Consider the following 24832-nt stretch of genomic DNA (forward strand, 5'->3'; position numbering starts at 1 on the left):
TCTGGAAATATTAGGATATTGGTCAGTTAATATTACTTTTCAGCCTACAAAACAGAATAATTTTTAAGGCCTGTTTCAGGATTTTTCCCACAATTTGCTCACATTACAAAGGTTTTCTTGCAGAACACAGCAGTGCTCTAACTATGGTTACATTAAATGCATAATTTTCACTCATCCTAAGTAGGGAAACATTATGGTTCAAATATCTTTTTTCAGAGACTTAATTTCTTCCAAATATTTTAATAGCATGGGACAGATGTTCCACACCTGCATGCATCTCAGAACCATCTTCACTACAGAGAGAAACATACACTTGCTTTCCAGCGCTGAAGATGCAGGGTCTGACTCTAGAGGGGGTTGTATACATGGGATGTGATTATTGCAGGGAGGAAATAACTTTCCTACATGTGTTAAGAAGCAGTGACACTCACACACACACCCATTTAATCTACAAATTGATACAACTGCCACACATATTGCTGATACTACTCAGATAGAGGTCACGGCATTTGTCTTGTGGCAGCAAACAGCAAATCTCTCGTGAGTGTTTAGTCCTGGGGACTATTTGTAGAGCTAATAGTTGTTCCATGATTATACAGATCAAAAGTACATGGTAACACGTCACTACTGTAAGAATCATAGAACGTGTTGGATTGGAAGGGACCTTTAAAGGTCATCTAGTCCAACCCCCCCTGCAGTAAGCAGGGACATCTTTAACTAGATCAGATTGCTCAGAGCCTCATCAAGCCTGGCCTTGAATGTCTCCAGGGATGGGGCCTCTGCCACCTCTCTGGGCAACCTGTCCCAGTGTCTCACCACCCTCATTGTAAAGAGCTTCTTCCTAATGTCTAATCTAAACCTACCCTGCTGTAGTTTAAAACCATTGCCCCTCATCCTATCGCTACATGCCCTTGCAAACAGCCCCTCCCCAGCTTTCTTGTAGGCCCCCTTCGGGTACTGGAAGGCCGCTATAAGGTCTCCCTGGAGCCTTCTCTTCTCCAGGCTGAACAACCCCAACTCTCTCAGCCTGTCTTCACAGGAGAGGTGCTCCAGCCCTCTGGTCACCTTCGTGGCCCTCCTCTGGACCTGCTCCAACAGTTCCATGTCCTTCTTGTGCTGAGGGTTCCAGAGCTGGACACAATACTCCAGGTGGGGTCTCACAAGAGCAGAGAGGGAGAATCACCTCCCTGGATCTGCTGGCCACAGATGCGATTGGCCTTCTGGCCTGCAAGCGCACATTTTTAGCTCGTGTCCAGTTTCAAATTCAAGTTCAAATTCTCTCTCTTCTACTCAAAGAATATGCTTACCACCCACAGTCCCTTCTGTGACCACACGTCACCTTTGTGACTGGCTTTGGGCAAGGTTCAGGGCGCCGGGCAGTCATGCCTGCCCACAATTGACAGAAATCCTGGGGGTGGATATTCACACTCAACCAACGTGGCCTCCGGTTTTATCCAAGGAACTCTCCACCGGTCCCCTCTATCGGCTGATGGAGGAAAAGCGGGTCTGCCAAAGGGCGAACGCAAGCAGATCCAAAACTTAGCGCTGAGGATTGTTCCTTGGGAGAACCTGCCTTCACGGGACAACAGAGGCACAAGCCCGTGACTCCGGCCCCTGCTGCCCAGCCGGGCAGGGACCAACACACAGGGCCACCGGCACCGCTACCAACGCGGGACCGTAAGGATGCGCCGCCGCCGGAGCCGCCGTCACCCCTTAAGGCGCCCGTCAACGACCTCTCGCGAGAGCGGGGCGCGGCAGAGTGGCGGTTACGGCCGTTGCGGCGCGTGCGCGGCCGGGTGAGGCGGCGGGCAGCAACGGCGGGTAGCGAGGCCCTTCAGCCTGTCGCGGCCCAGGGTTTTCGCGTTGGGCTCCGGCGGGCGTTTTGCGGCGGTGCCTCGGAGGCCGGGATCACGGCGGTACAGCCGCCTCGCCGGGATGCCCTGTCCCGCCGCTCGGGCGGCAGGACGGGACGGGGAGAGCCCTGCCGTCGGGGAGGAAGGCAGCTCAGTAAGTCCCCTCAGCGCCTGCGCCTCGTCTGAGGTGGTCCCAGATGGTGGGGAAATCCGCCGTAATTCATTAGAAGCAATTGCTTCTTATCCTCGTAAGAAAATCCGCGAGCAGCCCCAGTGACGAACCGTTTCTGCAGGCACCCGAAATGCATCGCAGAGCACACTTAAATTAAGCATAATAAAGTAAATTTTGGGACCTTGCGGTATATCACACTACCCAAATCCCTGCCCTGAGAACTCATCCCTGGCACTGTGATAGAATCATAGAATCTTCATGGTTGGAAAGGACCTTTGAGATCATCGAGTCCAACCATACACACAAAAAAACCCCCAAACCCCTACAGTCTTTGCCACTAGAGCATGCCCTGAAGTGCCAAATCTAGACATTTCTTAAATACCTCTAGAGATGGTGACTCTACCATCTCCCTGGGCAGGCTGTTCCAGTGCCTGACAACTCTTTCAGTAAAGTAATTCTTCCTAATATCTGATCTAAACCTCCCCTGCCGCAACTTCAGACCCCTCTGGTCCTGTCATTATTCACCTCCATGTTAGTGAGAGCAGTGCGGCTCTTCATGAGCAAGCAAAGTAGAATCTTCTACCTTCTCTAATTTATGATTTTATCTGTGCTTTGGTTTGTGAACTGTTTTTGTTTCTTGACCTGTAAAAATCAAGCTCCTGATGAGCTACCGGACTAGCAGATGTTTAGAAGCCCCGTATTATATTTGCAAACGTGGTGAATGTAAATAGCAGTAAATAAAGCTGAGAGTATTTTTACCAGCTGTGAAATGTGTTTGATGTTGTAAACGTTTATTCATATTTCAGGAAGGAAATTTGGGGTTTAATTGAATATAATGTTAATGTAAGGGGACTAGATTGAAAACTCAAGAAATAAATGTAATATATTAAGCACAATGAAGGGGACAAGCACGGTTGTCTCAGTGGTGCCTTGCCAATGTGCTTCAAATTTAACCCAGGGTAGTTGGTTGGTTTTCATGGGCCACATACACTTTGGCTGCAGAGTGGTGCTTTTTTAATTTTTGCCTCAAGTTCCTCACCTCCCTATCCTAGCCCTTATTGCTTTGGGATAATTGTAGCATTTATCTAGGCTGCCACCAGAAGGGCTGTCCTAGCTGTTGGTTTGCTCCTCCTGCTCTTATATCAGTAGGCTTGTTTGATAAGTGGGATCAGAGGCCTGCTGAAAACCGAACATTTTTTTCTTATACCAGTTTTCTGCTCTAGCTTTTCACGCAACAGTAAGAATACTAGAACTGCACAAGAGGGGCAGTGAGGAAGCAAAGGAGGGCAAGTGAAAGAACGTCTACTTTGAGTGGTGGCCTGGAATAATTGCAGATTTGGCCTCATTCTTACTCAGGCCATAAAGTAAACCAAAACAGAGGCAGCTCTTCTCTCTAAAAATAAACAAAAGTAGCTGTCCTACTGTGGACTTTCAATTTTATTCTAGTACTTTAATACTTTTTTTTAGGATGAAGACCCCCCTAACTCATTTGTGACAGAAGCCAGTGAGCAGTGTGCTGTTCTTACAGGTTAGGACCCTTTCAGTTATTACCCTACAACTTCCCTGTAAGAAAGACCACAGGGTGGAAAAATAAGGGGAAAGTATTAGTCCTCACACAACTGTCAAGCTCTAAACCAAATTGGAGTTAGATCTAGTGACATTTTATGGTTTTTGACCTAGATAAGTAGACTTATCTAGGTAAGTAGACTCAGTCCTATCTTGCAGTGTGCCTTTGATCACCAGTTACAGATTTGGCATGTGTAGCCAGGTATCTATTAGAGTTTAAAAATGGGTTCAGCAGTTTTGTTTTTAATTCTTTTACTTTTCACATATGATGTCATCTACACTTGAAACCAGATCCTTCCAGTGAAGCTCTTTTGCTTATTATTTTGTTTGTGAGAAGTAAGTCTTGAAACCAGGTCTAAAGCTCATTATAATTTTTTTACGGTAAAATAAGTCTTACAGGTGCTTGTATCTGATTCAGACCCAAAACAAATACAAAAAAATAATTTCCCACGAAACCAAACTCCTGTCTTTTGGCCTGCTCTAAGCAGATAGTAGGAAGGACAGTGAATGCTTCGAAAGGGGATCTTTTCATGTCTATGACAAAGAGAAGTCATTTTCTCAGGGCAGTGCTGTGGTCAATGCACAGTACCGGCAGTCTCAGTCACCCAATTACGAGATTTTTTTCAAAGCCTTTTCTCTGCCTGTCATGTTTTCATTCAAGTGGCTTCTCATAACTTTGAAGAACTCTGTGCTGACAAGCAAAGACTCCCCACCCCCATCCTCCAGATGTCTCTGTTGCTTTACAAAATTCATGATAGCATCAGATTGTTACCTCTCCTGTCATGCTAGCCAGTACTATCTCGTTGTTGCATATACTCTGTGTGATAAGTTTTGTAGGAATAAGCTTTGTTTGGTATTTATATAGCATTGCACAGCACTGAGTTTGACTCACACATTAAGACTGTAAGCCCTACCGTAACACGCTAGTAATAAAAGCAGTAATAATAAAAGGTGCTAACATTTTTTATAGGAACCCAAATAAGCTATTCCCTACTGTATTTGAATACTTGATGTGCTTTGTGGTTTCATTAATTAACTCTTTATTCAACACTACTTTTAAATTTAGTGTGATTTATAGGATGGAGCATTAAATTTACATTTCGGTGGGATGTAATTTTATTGCGCCATGCTTAGTTATATTGATTTCGCGTAGATAATCTCTGCAGCCTGTTACCAATCAGAAGAGCAAGGGTGACTGATGTGATGGTTCTTTCACTTTCTTATAGATTCCGTTTGTGCTCATCTTTTTCCAAGGGCAAAACAGATTCTATTATCATCTGACTTGGAGACAGTGGTACCCCATCCTCAGGAGCCTCAGAATCTGGATGACTCGTCACCTGCCAGTCAGTTTTCCCTGGTGTACTGGCCACACCAATGTGAAGTCATCAGGGACAGAATTGAGCACATCGGTAAGTTATTGTGTTATGCTTAAAATCTTGTGTATGGACAAAGAGGAAGCATACCTTATATATAAATAAAGCCATTAATTTATTGTTAGTATAAGTGAAATCTTAAGAGACAAATCATTATTATTCCAGATGTAAATGCTACAGAAAAAGAAAAAATAATAATGCAGTTAAATTTGTTATACGTATGCTTTATTCACACCTGTTTCCTGGCTTCCTCTTCCACGACTCCTATAGGTCTTAAGGTCAGTGGTTTCATTGCAGAGGTTTCATTCTGGTAGAGGGGAGGGGTGGTTTGTTGCAAATTGTCAGCGTCTGGAGTCCTTTGCTGGGAGAAATGTTTGTATTGATGATTTCTTCTTCCCCATGCTAAGATCCAGGTAACTCTGGGGTCATTGTCATATGTTTGTTAGCTTACTCATACACCTTTCTCTTTCATCATCAGACTGCAGATTCATGTTAAATCTGAATTTACCATATACAGTGTTCTTTCCATGTGTTAGATATGACTTCCTTCTTCTCTTTGTTACCTCTAAAACGAGTTTTGTCCCACTCTATGTCTGCATTTCTACACAGAACAACTCCTTGCTACTGCAGTCTGTATAACCCTGTGGTTGTACCACATGAAGATAAACAAAAATAAAACAAATTAGCTGTACATACCTGGTCAATTAGAGAAATTGCTGTCACAGCTAAATTAAGTGAAACAAAGATGCAGGCAGATAAAGTAGAGTTATCTACTTAAAGTAGAGTTATCTATCAGACAGAGCAAGCCTGACAAGCCTCAGTCCTGAGGTCTTGCAAATTCAATACAAATGTCATGTCCTGTTACTAGCAATGTCAGTGCTATATTTCGTGGCTATATGGTTAAATATGTATGCCAGCTAATAACTGCTTTTATGCAGTCTGTACAAAAGTAATACTGCAAAACTATTATGAGATAGTGAAGACTATCAGTCCTGTGCTTTATAGATACAACCAATTGCAATTTGGAAGTAATCAGTAGAAATCACAATTGCACAGAGATCGGACTGAGACATCTATGGCCTTATTCTGTTACCTTTGAAAATAGATCCCTGTATCTTGAATGGAATGGGTTAGGACTGCTGTGAGTGTTACAGAAAGGAGAGGCTGACTGTCAAAATGAATTGATGTTCAACAGATCTTTGACATGCCAGGCAGATGTCGTGTGAGTTACATGGAGCCGCTGCATTGTAGCCATGCAGCATCTGTGTGGTCAGCAATCAGTAACTTCACTCTATAGTTGGAGCATCTGTTTTCCTAATGGTACCAGTGCTGTCTAATGTTCACCATTGTCATCCTCACTGATAGTAAGCAAGCTGTACAGGGAGCAGAGGTAAGCTTGAACAGCAAAAGTTAGTCCCTGCATAGGTTGATATGTATTTTTATTTGGAGCTACAGTGAAGATTCGTTCATGCATCCAAAAAATTAGGTTCAAAAGGGGGCTTCCCTATTTCTTTATTTGCAACTGGTGTAAATAGGATGAACTGCTTTTCAGTCTGTCCTTCATATTATAAAGACTCTAATACAATTTTCCTTCTTGTACTCCTTCTGTGTATCTCTTTATTTTCAGATTGGATACCCACTACCCCTGAGCCACTGTACACTCCAACAGGTTTGGAGATGATGCCACCATACCAAACTCCTGACAAAGGCACTGTGATTTATCTAGGAGAAGAAGGTGGGAACACCTTGAGAAATCTTGCTGTCAGCTATAGGTAGATGAAGCACTTGCTTTGATCTCCTTTATAAGCCTAGTTCAAAGCCTGATTAAATCAATATGATTTTCTATTGTGAAAATTGTTGTGAAAATATGAGTGGAGAAAGATAACAGCCAAAAGAGAAAGTGATAAAAGATGAGAGCTGTGTAACTGCAGAATCAACACTAAAGTCTGTGTTGGGAGAAGATTTTATTTTGCTTGCTCTAGTGGTTTTGCCAAGAATAAGAAACAAAATCTGGCCAGATTGGACCAGTGCTTAATTATAGGCTTCTAAGTCTCGCAAGGATTAATTGGACAGAATTGAAGGGAGTTAGTTGCCTAATTCCACCATTACCAGTTGATTATTAGAGTTATTTATTCTTTCCTGTGTGTGCTAAGTTGATCCAGTTTCCTTGGATGAACTTGGAACTTCTGTCAGTTGATGATTTTGGTCTTGGGCTACTTCTACATAGATAAGAAAGATGATAATAATTTTGCAATCCTTAGTGTAACTAAATGTGGCCACAAAATTTTCAGAAGCACAAAACTGAAAGGGTGCTGACGTCGTTATTGAGGTCAATACAGTTGGTAAAAGCTTGCAATATACTGAAAAGCACTTTTTGACATCATGTTTATTTAGAAATTAGCTACTTCTGCAGTACGGGTATATTATCTCTCAATAGTAGGTTGTTATATTTGGTGGTGAAGAAAACTGGTAACTGCTGTGTGACGAGGAAGGAATTTCTGTCCTCTGCAAATGGACCTACTAACTTATTGCAAGGGATAAGAGGAATGATGCTCCCGAGGAATGATGTTGTGCAGGCGGTTACAGGCAGTTAGCAATTCCCGGGCTAGCAAACATCAAGCAGCAGCAGAGCACTTGCCCTCACTGTGAAGACACTGTATCTAAACATATGGATAGTAATAGACAGTATATGTTGACTACAGGGTGAGTTTCTAAGTGACTGTAATTGTATGTTCACTGCCTTGAGTGTGCCGCTTTGCCTCCTAGCCTTGGGTTTGGCTGGTAGCAGGACCTGCAGAGAACTTCAGAGCCCTGAGCCTTTACTTCCCTTTCCCTGCTTGCACCAGGGAGAGTAGACTCCTTGTGTGAACTGGGCTGCTGGGCACTGCAGCCAGCTGGGGAGCAGGAGGGAAGAGAAGGAGAACTTTGGAGCCCTATCTCCTCCTTTCTGTTCCTGGAAGAGAAACCTCCAGCTTGCTAGCTTTGCCATCTAAGGTTTATAGAAAGAAATATAATTTTTGAAACCCTAAAATCCTCCTTGCAGATAAGCTCTGTAGCGGAGGACAGGCATCTGCACTTATGCAGATTTATCCTGAGTGCCACACTTTGGCATGTAATGCCTTATCACGTCCTGTGGGAGAGAGCAGTGGCACTCTCCAGATTCCCACTGAATTTGAATTTGGATTCAGCAGCAGCAGCTGGGAGTTACTGCCTGTCTGGTCACTAACTGCTGCTGAGTTTCTACAGGCCTTCCTAAAATCGGATTTCGGAGAGAAAAATACAATCCAATGGTGACTCCCATGCAGAAACATCTCAGATACTATTCGTGCATTTCGTTCGGTAGCATTTGACTGATACAGATGTTTCCAGAAACAGTTTTGCTGGATTAACTACTTATACATTTTTCTTCCTTAACGTTAAGGAAGGGCATGAAGAGGAAGAGAAAGACAGAGAAACTGTGAATGGCATTTCAGCTAAACAGAAAGTAATTAATCAAGTGGGTATCACAGCTAGCAAAGCTAACAGCCCTTCTCTAATGAAAGCCCCTATGAGTCTGTAGTAGCTTCAATCATGAAGAACCATACACTGAATATGGCATCTTTTGCTTATGGCAACAGTGATTTAAGGAATGAAAAAATGAATTATAGGAATCTTGGTTTTACTTAACTTCCCTGAGTAGTACTCAGAGCTTTAGTAACACTACAGGAGAGAATAAGACAGGCTGCTGCAGAATAAATCTCTAGCACAGCCCCAGTCAAGCAAGGACAGACACAACTCTGATCTGAACAGGGGCTGCTGTGCAGCTCTAACCCTGCTGTATGGTACAGGGTCAGTCTCCCTAATTGTCAGGGTAGTAAGGAGGCAGTTTCTCCTCAGGAGGACCGAGCAATAAGGCAATAGAAGCAAGAATACAGGAGCTGAGAATACAACAGCTTGGTGATCAGTGTCTGGCCACCAGATTCTTTATTTTGCTAGTCAGAAAGTTATGTAATGGAGAATTTCACTTCTGGCAGATAAGGCAGCCAATTCAATATCAACAGTGTGAAACCACAGTCTCACAGAACGTAGTTTCAGCCTGGAATACCTGCAGTTTTCACTGGTCCTCCTTTTCCCTTAGCTGGCCCTAACCCAAGCATCAGAACGCAGCTTGTGCTGCCAGCATTGGCTGGAGTCACCAGCACAGCTACAAATCTGCAGCAGGGTTTTGGGGCTCCCAGCTTTCAGCAGGAGAGACATGTCCTCTGTCTCTATTTCGTGGGTACAGTTTAGAGACGACAGGAAGTTTTGATTGCCCTGTTTTTCCATGCGTTTTTTACCATATTGACACCAATACAGAGAAAGAAAATAAATGTTAAGAATAATTCTTGCCTTGGTTCTGTAAAGGGAGGATCTTTGACTGTTAAAATTATGCCAAGAATATTCTGGAACCTAGACAGCTTCCCAACCAAATAAGTAAATTCTTGCTGATGGCAAATCTGTAAGTTCTGGTCTTTACTGAAGATTGTATTAAAAACTTCAGTTATGCCTCTGTGAGCCTCTCATCTGAGGAAAAAGCAGCAGAGAGCAAAAGGAGGTATGGGCTCAGACCGCATGCTAAATGTGGTGTGAAAACATAATTTGCGATATAAAAGTAATTGCTGCTGGGTCTGGGCATCATCTTTTTTACTTCTAGAGTAGAATAATTGAATACAGAGATTTAAAAACAAACAAAGTTGTCAGCTACATATGATTTCTGAGTAGAGAAGTTGCCCATTTGACTGGTGAAAAGACCTGGGGGAGCTGAGTCCTAGAGTCTTTCCACCTAACTCAGTTGCTTTGCCTAAGTACAGAGTATGAACTGCTCTTTGCTCATGCAGAGAGACACAGGCACCTCCAAGACAGAGTCAGCTCTTAAGCTGGCTGAAATCCATAAGGCTGAGTGGGAATGGGCAGCAAAATCTTTGTATGTTTTTTTTTACGCTTACCTAAGATATGCTTTGAAGTTCAGGTCCATGCAGTTGTCTGTTTCTAGAAGGAATTTTCAGAAAGATGCAGGTATTCCCTAAAATGACTCAGACTGAAAGACATCTGTTCTACTCCTTCCCCTAGCTAACAAAACCTCCTGCTTTATGTATTCCCGAGTAAGAGGTCTCTGCCCCTTGAAGCAGATCCTCCGCCAGAAAGAGGACAACACACTGATCTTTGAAGCACGGTTTGAGAGTGGAAATCTGCAGAAGGTAGTCAAAGTGTAAGTTTCTAATATTTTTTTCTTTTATGAAGATGCAGTTATTATCAGAGTTGTTATTATCAGCAGCCTGCTATCAGTTTCTGAGCAGGATGTCTTACTCCGGGTTTTTAATTTGTTTTACGTTAGTTGAATAAGCTTCAAAAGTAGTTTCAGGTAACCTTCACATGAAATGGTCTGATAACCGTTCCATAGCACTGAACATTTTCTATGGGTGATAATCACCCACACAAACTCAACACCTTTTCTTAAGCAGCTCCTTTTAAAGCATAGTGTGGAGAACATTTTTAGAAGTCCTAGTTATTATTAAAAGTCCCAATGAAGACAGAAGTTGCATTATTGACATGCTTGGTGTGATTAGGCATCTTTTCCTGGCAGCTGTGTAGACTTTGATTTATGACAGTGTAAATCGGATTTGCCCCTGATTCACTGTAGGGTGCTTTTTCACAGCAGACCGCGTTATTTGACACTGCATCATGCTACAGTGCTAACCAGCATCACCCCTCTTTGTCTTCTTTCTGCCTACTAGCAATGAATTTGAGTACCAGCTGACCCTGCGCACCGACCTCTACACAAGCAGACACACGCAGTGGTACTACTTCCAAGTAAGCAACATGCAGGCAGGGATGCCGTATCGCTTCACTATTGTCAACTTTACCAATCATAACAGCCTATATAAACGTGGTTTGCGGCCACTGTTGTACTCAGAAGCCGATGCTAAGAAACACAAGGTTGGCTGGCGAAGGACTGGAAATGAAATCAAGTATTACAAAAACAATGCAGGCCAAGGTGGACATCAGTATTTCTCACTCACTTGGACGTTCCAGTTCCCTCATGACCTAGACACCTGCTACTTTGCCCACTGCTATCCTTACACCTACTCCAACCTGCAGGAGTACCTGGTGGCCATCTCTAAAGATCCAGTGAAGTCCACATTCTGCAAGATTCACATCTTGTGCCATTCACTGGCAGGAAACATAGTGTATGTTTTAACTATCACCAACCCCCCTGAAAGTGGCAAGGGCACCGAGAGAAAGGCTGTGATACTAACTGCCAGGGTGCATCCAGGAGAAACTAACAGTTCCTGGATAATGAAGGGCTTTCTGGATTACATTCTTGGCGATTCAGGCACAGCTCGACTGCTACGGGACAATTTTGTCTTCAAAGTGGTACCCATGCTGAATCCAGATGGTGTGATTGTGGGAAATCACCGCTGTTCTTTAACAGGTCAAGACTTGAACCGCAAATACAGATCTAATGGGAAGAGATGTTATCCTTCCATATGGTATACCCGAAACATGGTCAAAAGGTAACCTTGTTTTCTTTACCTTTGTAATAGATGATTTTCCTTTCCACTGTCCCTTGTTAGTATGACCTCTCTGTCACTTGTGTTTTGGTGTTGTTTACATCTTTGCCCTGTACCCAAGCCTTTCTGACTGTTTTGTTTACATTCAGTTGCATTTCATAGTGGGTTATTTTTTTCCTCGGCATTGTGCAGGTTTTACTTTAATATCCTTTTTCCATTCCTGGTAATAAATTATGTCTCCAAAGTAAAAGTATTTTCATCAAAACATTTTCAGCATATTTCTCCCCCCTATCCTCTGCCAAAATCTACTTATCAAATTCCTTATTTCTCTCATTTTCTTCTTTTCTGGCATACAACCACATCCCAGAATGAAGTTATGTTCAAAATAGATCCCAGATGTCCATTTGACAGCAAAGATTGCCAAGTTTGCTGTATGTTTTGCTACAAATACATTTGATTTCTTATGCAGACTTCCAGTCACATAGACATTGGATATAAAACTAAGCGTTCAGGTATTAAACTAAACCTTCAGCTAGTAAACTAAATCCGTCTGGTTTAACTTCTGTCACAAATTAATACAAACAAGACTATTGTGCAAAAAGCCAGTGTCAGAATTAGTACATGTGATGTTTTTCATCTTGTTACAGCCTGTTTTAAATAAGATCTGTGCTCTTTCAAATTAGTGTTTTGTCATGTAGATCCCTACCTCTCCTTTTCCATGAGAGTTCCTCTCTCTGCCTTACTGTATGGAGACAGCCTGCACTTGCGAGTGCCCTGTAATTAATATTAAGTATGTCTGCTCTAGTGCTACTGACCTTCGGGCTCATATTCAGTTACTTTCAGTTGAGACAGATACATTTATTACTGCTTCCTTCTTAGTTCCACTGTGGATTTCCAGTTCCTGCCCAGTGTAAACACCCAAGTGACAAGCTGTGGTACCATCGCATCTTCCCCGTAGAGCTCTGCTTCCACACAAATTTGGCCTTGGGGGTGGGTGTGGATTGCTAAACCCCAATGTGTCTACCTGCAAATTTTCTTTAAAAAGTTAGTTAAGCAATAATACATTGCAGAATCATGGCACATCATACAAATTGTTGTCTCCAGGAAATAATATTTACTGCCGTTTATGCCTCGGTCTCGTAATTGTACAGCATGTATTATTCAACACATGTACAATAGTGAAAGAACAGCAGGTAAGAATAGCAGGTTTTAGCTGTACAACATGCTTGTATACACATTACAGGGCTGGACGTATATAACTGAGTCTGAGAATTAGAACATACATATGGACAAAGGCTGATGGTGCATACACTTGTTTCTTATTTCTTTGCAATGACAAGTGTTTTATTCTGAAGGGAACTGAGCAATTTGGCTCTAATTTAGCACACTCAAGGTTTAACTCAGAGCTCAGAATGTGTAACTTGTATTGATTTCATGCTTTTTTGGTTATACATGAGCTTCAGTGTAACATACTAACTCAGAGTTATTTCTGAGGTGGAGAAAAACCCCACACTTTCAATAAAGTATTCTATGTCGTTCTGTATTACAGAGTGATGGGGGAACGTGATGTTTTTCTGTATTGTGACATCCATGGTCACAACGGGAAAAAAAATGTCTTCATGTATGGTTGTGAGAGAAAGCAACAAGCAAAATCACCATACATGCATCCACGTGTCTTCCCGCTCTTGCTAAGCAAGAGCTGCCCAGATAAGGTAAGCAAATGTCTGGCTAGAAACTTACTGGCCTAAAAATTCAAGCACCACCTGGGATCCCTAATTTTTTGTTAAGGTATCACATTTACTAAAAGACTGCACTTCACCCGGTAAAATAATCTTTAATTGGTTAAAACTATAAATGGTAGGAATATGAAATTTAACTCCTTTGAAATTCCAGCACTCCAAATGTATCATGATGAATTGGGACAAAAAGTTAGCATTTTTTAAAGATTTTTTTAAAGAATGAAAAAACATCAAAGTAACATTGTTTTAACAATGTCCAAAACTAATATTAAGTATTTTGTTCTCATGTGTTAAATGCAGCTTTAAAATACATTGTAGAATTAAAAACAAGTAAGCAAATAAGAAATTAAAGATGAAAAATTTTTCTTCAGATTGAATCGTTTTGAAAACTTCTGTTGAAAATTGTGTCAAAGTCACCGTGTTTGTGTAAGATATTTCAATTAGGAAAAAAAAAAGTTTAGTAGGAAACGTTGGCTTTTAAAATATGTCATTTTCCAGCAAAATCTGACTGCAGTAAGCTGCTTTTGAACCAGAAAGGTTGCAAAGGCTCAGGAATAAAACAACACACAAACTAACCTACTAGATGTCATTGTATCCTTGTAGCTAATGCAGTTTTCATCAGATATCAATGATAAGTTGGTTGTGAGCTCCAGATCGGTTACATCAAATTGTTGGTCTCTTAGCTTATGAGAGAAGAGCTATGCCAACTTTTTAGTCAATACGCATGTTGGTATGTAGCAGGATTTGGGGTAACTCAGCTGGTCAGCTGTCTGTATAGGATTGTTTAGAAACAGTAAGTACAGCCACATAAAAAATTCTTTGCAGACATCTTAGAAATCCTCGAAGTAAAATAAACTTTTAATCAAAGAGCTATTTTTTCACCTACATCTCCATTATACCAGTAATAACAGTGAGCTCCTGTTTACTTCAAAGGCTAACGCTGTACCTATCTTTTAAGTTCTCATTCACAGACTGCCACTTCAGAGTACGAAAGAGCAAAGAAGGCACAGGTCGAGTGGTAATGTGGAAGATGGGCATCAACAACAGCTACACTTTGGAAGCCTCTATCTGTGGCTCTAAGTTAGGTGAGACAATTCCCTATAGCTATTTAGTAGCAAACATCAAACAAGACTTTTACTGTTTTTTCATGGAGAATGGTAGCTTCAGCTACCATCCCCTTGTTGGTCTTCTGTCTGATGATTTAAGGTAAGAGTTGGAAAAAACACTAGGGCATTCAACTAGCAACCTTTCAGGCCACCACTAGCATTATTGCATATGTATCATGAAACAACACCATTAGTGGATGGCAAATTAAAAGCCGTAACTAAAGTCAGTTGCATTTTTAGGAGATTTTGTAATAGGGAATCAGTTAACTATGCATTATAGTTAATCCCCTCTGAGTGGATAGATTTGTTCATATAGGCAGAATAATCATCTGTAATATCATCTATATAAAACTCCGGCAGTCATAGACCTGTCTGTCATCTGTCAGTGAAAGATACGTGAGTTTGCAGTCAGCCACCATCCTGAAATAACACAGATACCTAGCAGTCAGCAGGATGACTGATATTTTCATTTCTGTCTTGCTGCTCTTGATGCTGCAGGCTGCAGACAGAGCACCCATTTCGATATGAAAGACTTGGAGTCAATAGGACAGCATTTCTGTGATGCTCTCTTGGACTACTGTGTTCATAACGAGGTAAGGAAGGTCCACCCTAGGCCTTTTCTTCTGCCTCAGTTCATCCTGCTGTGACAAAACATAATACCCTATAGGGTTATAGCAATAATAAATTTGATGATGGCTTTCTTTAAGCAGTAAACTAAATTTGAGCATGTTTGGGACTGAACATGGTTTTGACCACATAAGAGCCTGATTCTGTAAGTCTACACCTGCCAATATCTATAAACGCCAGTACACATTGCAGAACTACTAGTTAAGTGGAGCTTCACTAGGTCCTGTTCTGTAATTTCTGTGCTGAAACATAGGCAAAGACATCTTTCATGCAATGAAATTGTATGAATTGCATTCATGCATCTTTCATCCAAAGAATTAAAGCACTTTTTCTGGTTGTATACTAGCAGCAAAACACGTCAGAGGGATACTGTTACTGTGTAAAGAAAGTAACGAGAGTTTATCAAATTAATTTAAAAGAATAGAACATCACAATTCCTGCAAGAAGTTTCTTACTTTTGTTCTTTTCATTATTGTGTGCATTTTCCCATGTGGATCTACTTCAGTGAATAACTAAGGTTATTAGATCAAAAGACTTACCAAAATGTCTGTTGTTGTTCTTGATGGAAGTACTTAAAGCCATTTGAAAAAGGTGAATAGGAAGGAACATCACAGGTACAGTAGAGTTTTTGACAGAAATTCATGCTGAAGCCGTACGTACCCCTCAACAGCACTTTGATGATGTTCAGCCTAGAAAACTACATGGCTCTCAGCTGTAAAATAGGAGCACTGTTGTTGTTGCCTAGAGAAAGCAAACTGTCGTTTAGAAAGAAGAAGTCACATTAATATTTTGATGGGTAATTTTATTTTTATGAATATAAACATTATAATGCTGGCTGCTTTATTAATGCTTTCATTGGTTCAGTAGGTAGACCAATGTTTCGCAAGCTTTTTGCATTTTATGCCAATCTTTCAGAAGCCCTGACATTGGAAAAACAGAGCAGTGGCAATTAATACTACTGAGAAAGCCTGGCTCTCCAGGTTCCCAGACTAAAAATAAACAAGCCAAACTGAGTAGGAAGTGAAGTCCCTTGTCAATATGATATGTTTGTGTCCAGGTTCATAAATATTTGCTGAACAGAACGGCATAAGGAATTCAGTCTTGAGCAGCTTGCTTATATGTGTTCCTTCTGGCATTGTGATTATCATGTTTATTTGCAACTCTTTTTTTTTCATAGCTATAATACTCCCTCATGAATCAAAATGGTTACATACTATATTCTGTGCAGAAAAAAATCAAAACACCAGGAAAACATTTTCACAGCAGTGCTAAGAACGGAAGTCATGAAAGCAAAAGTGTGATTGTTTTTCATCCCAGTAGAAACATGTTGTGCTCTTTTTCTGACCAGAGATTGATATATGACAACATTCAACCACTGTAACTTTGGACAAACAGTTTTGTCACCAAAGCTGCTGACATAGAATGACCATTGTTCTTTATTATCTATTTCATCCATGAATGAATTATCAACATCAACAAGTCTGGGGCAGGAAAAAATGGTAAAATTATGTTTCATGAATATATTACTTGATGCACTTAGATCTTTCTGCCATGGAATATGCCTTGGAGCTGGAGGGTATACCAGGTCTTCTCAGTCTCCAAAACTACTAACACCTCACTCCCTCAGCTGGACCTGTTCCACTTCCAGTTTTATTGAACAAGATTTTTCCCAACTCCATCAGACATTTTCTGTTGTGTTTTCCAGCCCAATAGAGAGCTGTGAAGAGAAGAGAAAGGGAAAGGTCACAGGAAACAGGCAGTAAATTTTTTAATTAACTCTGAGATCATTATCAAGCCCCAGCTCAGAAATACTTGTGCTGCCAATGTTTGTAAACCTGCATCATGCCCCTTGCTACCATTCGGAGTGTGTGATTTGATACTCAGCATTAGCTGGCCTAGAAACTACCATGGGATTGTTTATTAAAAGGTCTTTGTAGAATTATCCATTATTGCTATTCAGCATCCTACATAACTTATTTAGAAAATGCGAGCTTCATTGTAGTTGACAAACACGTAAAAATCCTAGATGAAAACAGTAGAGTCTAATGTTATGTTCCTACTTTCATGAAAAGGAATTTAACTTAAATATTTTTTGTAATGCTGAGCACCCAACAGCTTGCAAAGTGAACACAAGTTTCTGAGTTTTCTGAGCTTTTGAAAATCAGTCCAAATACTAAATGCCTAGCTTGCTTTCTGCTTAAAAAAAAAAAAAAAAGAAAAAAGAAAGAAAAAGAATATTTACATGTTAACTGTTTTCCCACTAGTTATTGAACCCTTACCAAGCTTCCCCTATCCCAACCTAGTGTACACTCTTTGAACAAGCCATGAAGTGCCTGATCATAAAGATTATAATACCTTTTTGTCATTCAGTCTTTTAGAACTTACTAATAATTAATTCATGTTTCTGTTTTGTTTCACAGACTCAAGGTGTTGAAACTCAACATAAGATATTTCAGGTACCTGACCCAGTAAAAAAAGGTAAACATTATATGTTTGTTTAATTCTTAAAATCCCAATAAGCCTATTTTTCCCTATAATCTCAAACCTCAGTAAAGAGTATGTCCCGAAAAGATAAGGGCAGAGTTCTTTGGCTGGGATTTCACTCAGTCTCAGCATTTGAAAGAGTTCTTTTTTCTTTAGTTTAAACTGTCTTCATCACATTATCACACTCTGTTTTACTGATTGGGAATGGACTCAGAAAAACTGAACCCAAGGCAAATTCCAGAGAGATGAAAAAATACTTGTTCCTATTGGCAGTAGGGTACACACATTTGTAATGTGCTTGTTTTGTCCAGAGAGACTAGAGGAGAAAACATTCATTGAAGACAAACAAGGCAGCCCAAATCCTATGGAAAACTGGGATCAGCCAGAACTTACTTGTTTCGGTACAGACAAAATGAAAGAAGCAAATGTGGAGGCTAAGGAAACAGAACTGGAGGACTTGAGTCATTGCAAGCATGAGGAAATCTGGGAAAGATTTGGGTTTCAAAGTGAACAAGTAGCTCAACCTGAGTTATCTTCGTACTGTGCCACAAGGACAAATACAGGTTTTGCCTATGTGAAAATAGAAAGAGGTAAAAGCTATCTTGACTTTTTTGTAGAACTTTTCTGAGAGTGATACTGAATTACTTTGACTATTTCTGGTGTCATCATTATTTTAAAGATTTTTTTAAAAAGAAGAGTGCAAAAGAGAACCCCTCAAAGTATGTGAGAACTGGAGACAATCTCATGTTGTGACAAGTGAGAGAGTTGAGTCACTTTATGATGAAATGAGATTTTATGGGATGAAAATCGTCTTCTAAAATATAAAGATGTTCTTCAGTAGAGTAGACTTTCAGACGTTTATCATGGACCTTACCCAGTAGTTTCCTGCCTCACCGTACCCTGCAGGTGAGGTATTTGCAGTGCAGCACACAGCCAGCTGCAGCTAACCTGGTCCATGGCTGGCTGGTAAGATGCTTCTGCCAGGCCACAGGAGCTTGGGCTGCAGCAGTGATTTTGCCATTTGAGGAGACGTCATCTTCAGCTGCCATCAGTGCCAGGGCCATGCCTGTCACAGGAGCTGGTGTGCTGGAGACCCATGTTTTGAGAAAGAAGATATATCAGCCACCTGGAGTATAGAGGGAGAGATTAAGTTACCAGTGACTCACCCTCTGCCAGCCTCTATGTCCAGGGACAAATCATTACAGCTGTACTTGGCTTCTATGGGACAGGCAGTCCGGTTAAGTACAGTTTAGGTACGGTACAGTTAAGTACATTTAAGTGTTATGACTGATGAGGGCTTGCCTGAGACAGAGATCAATAAAGAATTAATTTTTAAATTGTTTTGCAGTGTTGGGTGACTTGAAAGCTCTTTTTTCCCCAGCTGCAGCTGTTCATTCCTAGCTGTTGTGTACCATACCCAAGGGTAAATATGTAACAGATCAAGTTCTAGGCTTTCCTGGAATTGACGTTGCTTAGAGGAAGGAAAAAAAAAAAAAACAAAAAAAACCCCAAAACAAACACAAAACAAATCCTGGCTCTTAATATTTTGTTACTGTGACTTTTACATCCAGACTTGAGTACTACCTCACAGCCTGTAAAACACTTTATATACCCTTTTTCTCCTTCCTGCTGCTTTTCCAGAGATGTCTTATCATCGGGGGTGTAGTGAAGGCAGGTGCTATACACGTATCTGAGAGGAAGCAATCTTTCGCCCAAAGGTTGCTGTCATTCGGGTACTATCATCTCACCTGCGCTGGACCCCTGTTCAGCTGCTGCCCGAATGCAGTGGCACCACCGCTCTGGAGGCTGCCACACTACTTACAGCTTCCCTGGGTGCTGGCACTGCTCAGACCCCAGGGCACGTTGTTCTTACACAGCCAGCCACCCTGCAGTAAGCACTAGCAGCACCAGCAGCTCATGAACACATATCGCCTGTCAAGCTCTTCTTCTCTCCCACTCCCATCCATGCTGCTTGAGCAGTGGAGCTCAACAGAGTACTTCCACTCTGGACATGTCTGCTATCGCTCTAGGCCAGCATCATTTGAATGTCAAACACTTGCTTTCCTTGGAGCAGACGCTAGGATTGAGAACATGTCCTTCAACAGAGGTGCCTTTGGCAACTTCACTTCTTGATTTACAGTTTTATGCATAGTGGAACAGTTTCAGTGGGAGCTACGTAGAGTGTCTTTAGCCCAAAATAGCCTTTATTAGGCAATAGATGAAGAAGGGGAAATGAGCACGTGAGTTGGAATCTGCTCTGTATGATGAAAGTCTTAATCCCCACAACTAGTCACCTGAGTAAATGCTTTGATGTCCAGTGATGTCTGCTTACAGTAAGTAACTGTATCAGTCTTGGTCAGTTATGGAGTCTGAACTGTCTAAGACAAATTGTGTTGATTTTTTTTCTAAGAGATCTGATACGCACTTTCAATATGTTTTTTTCTACTTTTTACAGTAAAATTGCCAATTGCAGCCTCTGCCAAACAAGTAGGAGGGGATTTCAGGTAGGTTGCTATTATATTTTACAGGTTTCTAGCATTTTTCACAAAGCAGGAATGAGAGCTGATCTCAGTCTGATTTCTCTACAAATCCACTCCCCTCCTTTTTATGCTCCTCTGACATTGTGCTTCATTGTTTTTCATTCATAAACTAGACAGCTGTCCTTGGCCACTTCATCCCATGGTTGAGACTGCAGTGGAAGGTGATACTAGAGAAGCAGAGAATTCTCTTTCCTCCATCTCATCTGAAGCACCAGACACACTTCATCAGCACATAACTGAATCTCCTTTCCCCAGCCTTGCTGGACTCACTGGCACACAAGCAGCGATGTCGTGCTTTGCTGGAGAAAGGGATGATTGCTGCTGCCTTGGCAGGGAGGGAGAAGATAGGGCCATGCAGCTGCTAAGAAGCAGAGCAGAGGTGTGAAAATAAAGGCCAAGCCAGGCTAGGTGGCACAGACTGTCTGTTTTGACATTTACTAGTTTTAGTATGGTTGGATATCTTAAAATCACAATATTGTCATGGTGCTGGTGCATAGCTCATTACTACTGCATTCCCTTCACTTCTAGGTTCTCGTGCTTTGGTGATGAGCAATGAAGGTCGTAAACAGAGATGTGTAAGACCCCGTGGCAGTAACACTGATGATCAATATTGATTACTTTCATAAGTACCTACCTACTGATAGCATAAAATATTCTGTGTCTTGCTGAGAGTACACATGGCTATTGTTGGGTAACAGCAAAGTGGAGTTAGCCAGCTAGTTAGATTGCAGCAGATCCTGCCACAAACACCTTATGAAATAATACATATTAATTTGTTCACCCTAAATGATTTCAAGGACTCTTGCTTTGCACCTTACAGGTCAGACTTTGCTACACAAACTTAAAAATTTTAGGCTTTCCCCTGATAAAAGATGAAAGAAATATCTTTAGTGTCTGTCTTCGCTTCTGTGATGGGTACTTCTGGCTGACTCAGAAGGGATAGTGGAATGGTGACTACATGATATTGGCAATAGTGTGTGTAAGATAATGTGATGGCATTGGGGTTCTTTGTAGTTTGAAATCCAGTAAATTACTGCTTTTTTTTTTTTCTTTTTTCTCATATGATTATTAAGAAATGCTTCAGACTAAAATAGCAGGAATTTTACCTGCAAGGATTTTCTAATCTGCATGGTTATCCAGTCACGAATTTTTGTGGAGATAAATTATTTTCTGACCTGACCTCTGTGTTTTTAGCTCTGAGAGTCTCACCCATGATGGTAAAGGCAATCAAGAAAAGCCATCTGTGTCACAGGAGGCAGGAAAAAGTGTGTGCCATGATATGATCCCATCCACAAGAGTAAATTTCTGTTCATCCAGCTTTAATCTGGTCTCCCGGAAGATGAAGAAACACAATCGCGAAAGTGTCTCCAAGTCTGCAGAGAAGACATTTCAATATTTAAAAGGTTTCTCAGTTATTGTTCTATTTGAAATACACCAAAAAACAGGATTTAGTTCTGTTTGGTGGGTTTCTTGGTCTAGCTATCTCAAGGTACTGGAAGACATAAGATAGATGGTAGCAGTACATTAGCAGTGCTGGAAAACTCCTACCTGTTCAGCAGCAGCTGATACACCGTGGCAGATACCAGAACTGGTGTCATGGAGCTTCCCAGCTGAGATCTTAGAGGTCCAGAAGCTCATTAGCTTCTCTGTGAACAGCTCAGGGAAAAGAGCTTGGAAAATCTCGACCTAATGGCAAAGGATAATGCCTCTAACCCTGCACTGTCCTTCTGTGGTTACTGGTGGGAGAGGCTCTAGCCATCGGTTCATGGCTTTTCATATCAGTGTGTCATAAAGGGTCTAATTCTGTGAAATGTTGGAATTAGCCTTTCGGGGGGAGAGGGGACAATAGAATATCATATCGCTGGAGCAATAAAACCAGGTCCTGTGCCTATGGTGAAGTTTCCACATTTTAGTACAAGATTTTGAATCGTGCTGTGGCTCTCCTTTAGTAAAGGAAATGTTTCTGCCTTGATACCACAGTTTCTTGTGAAGGAAACCAAGGCCCTGTACTTTTTTAGTAAGTAGTAACTCCATAGTAGTTGATATGGATTTGTTTTTTCCTCCTTTTTGGCTCAGGTCATGATCATAGTACAAAGAAAAATTCAAAACAGGAAGAAAGGAAAATGAAGGAGAGGCTCCCCTCAAAAAGCACAAGGCCCAAGAAAACCAGGACAGCAAGCCAAGACGTAAATTTTGGGAAGAGCAAATCCTGCCAGGCACAAGACACACCACAGTTCTCTGTGCCATAACTGCCTGAAACAAAGAAAAGACAACATGCTGCACAATACCCGGGTATATTTTGGAGCCCCAGTTCTTCAGCCAATGAAGGCACATGAAAGTGTCACGTATCTGATTTGCTTAAACAATTCCCAAGACTTTGGTTATGAATTATGACTCTACCAGCGAGGGAGATAGATACCTGCAGAAATCAAAATTCTTCTTGCTCTTTTTTTTTTTCTGAAAAAATAGTTCACACACATTGGCTAATGTACACATGGAGTTTCTCTCACCGCATAAAGAAGTATCCCAAATTCTAAACCAGTTTAGTAGGGAGTCTCTCCTGAATATAAAGTATCATTTGTCTTAAACAACATACACTGGATTTGTGAGGCAGACTCCACCTCCAGAAAGAGGTCTGTGAAGAGCTAAGGCCAGCAACCTCGTCATGACACCTACAGAAGATAAGCATAGAGTTTCATTTCACTGAGATTTATTTATTTTAAGTTGTCAGCAGATTGCAGATGAGAAAAAAAATAGTCATTTTATGATTTCTTCTGAATAAAAGTGATTTCTAAACAATGTAGAAAAATATGAAGTCGAATCCAGCCTCTCTTCTCATCAGTCGAAGTACTCCCACAGGAATCCCTGAAGTCTGGTACAATGGGGCAGTACTAGCTATAGCTGAGAAGGTTTCTGATTAACTAGAGGGAATTGAGTTTTGCTGTGGAGATTCCCTCAGGAATGAGGACCAGGGTCAAGTCCAACTTCTGGGAAGCAAGTGTAGTAGCTTACTTTTAAAACAGTAGGCTAATATAAGCAAAACACTTTTGAAAGTCCCAGCTTATCTCATGCTTGTGATTGTTAATAATTGCTGACAGTGTTGCTGTGCGTGCTTTAACTGCACCACAAGACCTGCAGAGCAGTTCGTTCCACTGTAAAGCCATGTGAACCTCTCCTTAGTGCACACAAGAAATTACATTTCTATTTCAGGAAGCAGTTCCAGGAAGAAAGGTTTGCACAGGAATTTAGCAGAAGCTGGCTTCTGGGAAGTGCTCTCCTTTCCCACACACACCAGGCTCCAGCAGCCCAAACACTCCATCCAATCTCTCCTACCTCCAGGCATATCTGTGTAGAAGCCCTGCTTTCTTTCTCTTCTCCCTTCCCATTCTTTCTCCATGAGACATGTTGATGATCATCCCGCTGCTTACTCCACCCCACACCCATCACACCTATCCTTCCCAACTGCACCATCATCAGATAGACTGAGCATCTGAAGCCAAAAGAGCAGCCAGGGAACACCTGTAAAATGTCCCTAGGAAGGAGATCAACAGGGCATATTGCATCCTGCCCAGCCTTCAGGCACAATCTTCCGTGCCCAAACGCCTGGAAGGAGAAGGCAGAGGAATTACTTGCCAGAGAGGCAGACAAAGATGTGAAGGAGGCCTCCAGAATAAGAAGGTCAGTGGTACCAAGGGCAAGTCTTGAGCCAGAGGCTAACTGTACCTCTCCCTGCTGACAGCCTTGTCATCCCAGCAGGCACTACAAGCGGCAGAGAGTGAGACCCTGCAGGGGAGGAGACACAAGGCTCTTCAGGAAACACTGAGGAGCGCTTCTGCCATAGGTGCACATTCAGGCAACCAGCTCTGGCCAGGAAGATGCCTCACTCCGAAAGTAACATTCCCAAACGATGTATTTATTGCTCAGAGCAGAGCAGAGAAGGACAGAGAGATAGAGGTTTGTACAAAGGCGAAAGCCAGGATGTGTCACACCATCTGTCACACTCATGAAGGCTGAAGCGTAGGATGTGGGAAGGGGATCAGACACTTATTTAGGAAGACAGTGGCTCGAGGGAGAAGTGCTGTGGCATGATGGAGCAGACCCATTGTGGCAGTCACCCTGATTGCCCCAGCAAGCAGGACCCCAATACGAAGTGAGGATGATTGCGAAGGAGCTGCTTGTGACTCCTGCCTGTGGTAGCAAAATGGCAACCTTCCCTGCAGTGCTGAGGTCAGCTAGGGAGTTGGCTGATCACCAGACTCAAGTCAGGCACCTATTTCCTTCCTGAATGACAGAAAAGTGAGTTGCGTGAGGCGAAACTGAGCCCCTCTTGAGAGCACAAACATGCCTCCTGCCAATGCATGTTTCCTCACTGTTCATAGGTCTTGCCTCGGTGGTCTCTGCTCATACCTCAGTTTCCCAGCCAGCAGCCCCAGTGTTAGACAATGGCCATATTCAGCCCCAGCACTTCCTTCTTTGTCCCTGCCATTCACCACGTTCAGCTCAGCAGCTATGGCTGCTAGGCTTTATCTGCTGCAAGCCTTCCAACCCTGCCCCTGATTTCGCCCACCGTAACCCCTGCCCAAGCCATATGTGATCTGACCCACCTCGATGCAGATCCTTGTCCTTCACAATGCTAGTTATTCTGCACATACAGGACAGACAGGAATGCACCTCCGCACCATCACCTGCCTGATGGCTCTATCTATTGAGCTTCTCTTAAGGCTTCCTCATGTATTTCCTTTCACCCGCTTTGTGCTCTTGGACCTGAGTGCCAACATTACAGGCTCACAACCTGTGTACCACCTGGAGGTTTCCAGACCATGCCTAGATGTGGAATGACTA

The 24832-nt window shown here is 41.9% G+C and overlaps 1 protein-coding gene across 2 annotated transcripts; it reads left to right on the plus strand.

Annotated features, from left to right (window-relative positions):
- Nucleotides 1-1768: 1768 nt before the first annotated feature.
- On the plus strand, nucleotides 1769-23563 carry AGBL3 (AGBL carboxypeptidase 3). Of its 2 annotated transcripts, XM_063322668.1 has the most exons (13): nucleotides 1769-2007; nucleotides 3493-3553; nucleotides 4818-5000; nucleotides 6592-6699; nucleotides 10053-10191; nucleotides 10718-11497; nucleotides 13044-13206; nucleotides 14192-14318; nucleotides 14838-14932; nucleotides 17387-17444; nucleotides 19906-19954; nucleotides 21185-21393; nucleotides 22067-23563. In XM_063322668.1, exons 1-13 carry the CDS (start codon nucleotides 1936-1938, stop codon nucleotides 22237-22239), a joined length of 2217 nt encoding a protein of 738 aa, XP_063178738.1. In that variant the 5' UTR covers nucleotides 1769-1935; the 3' UTR covers nucleotides 22240-23563. The 2 variants fall into 2 exon arrangements, with proteins under 2 accessions (XP_063178738.1, XP_063178739.1); XM_063322669.1 differs by lacking the exons at nucleotides 19906-19954; nucleotides 21185-21393; nucleotides 22067-23563 and adding an exon at nucleotides 17762-18576.
- The last annotated feature ends 1269 nt before the right edge of the window (nucleotides 23564-24832 follow it).

This window comes from Chroicocephalus ridibundus, chromosome 1 (assembly GCF_963924245.1).
Source record: "Chroicocephalus ridibundus chromosome 1, bChrRid1.1, whole genome shotgun sequence".
Lineage (NCBI taxonomy): Eukaryota > Metazoa > Chordata > Aves > Charadriiformes > Laridae > Chroicocephalus > Chroicocephalus ridibundus.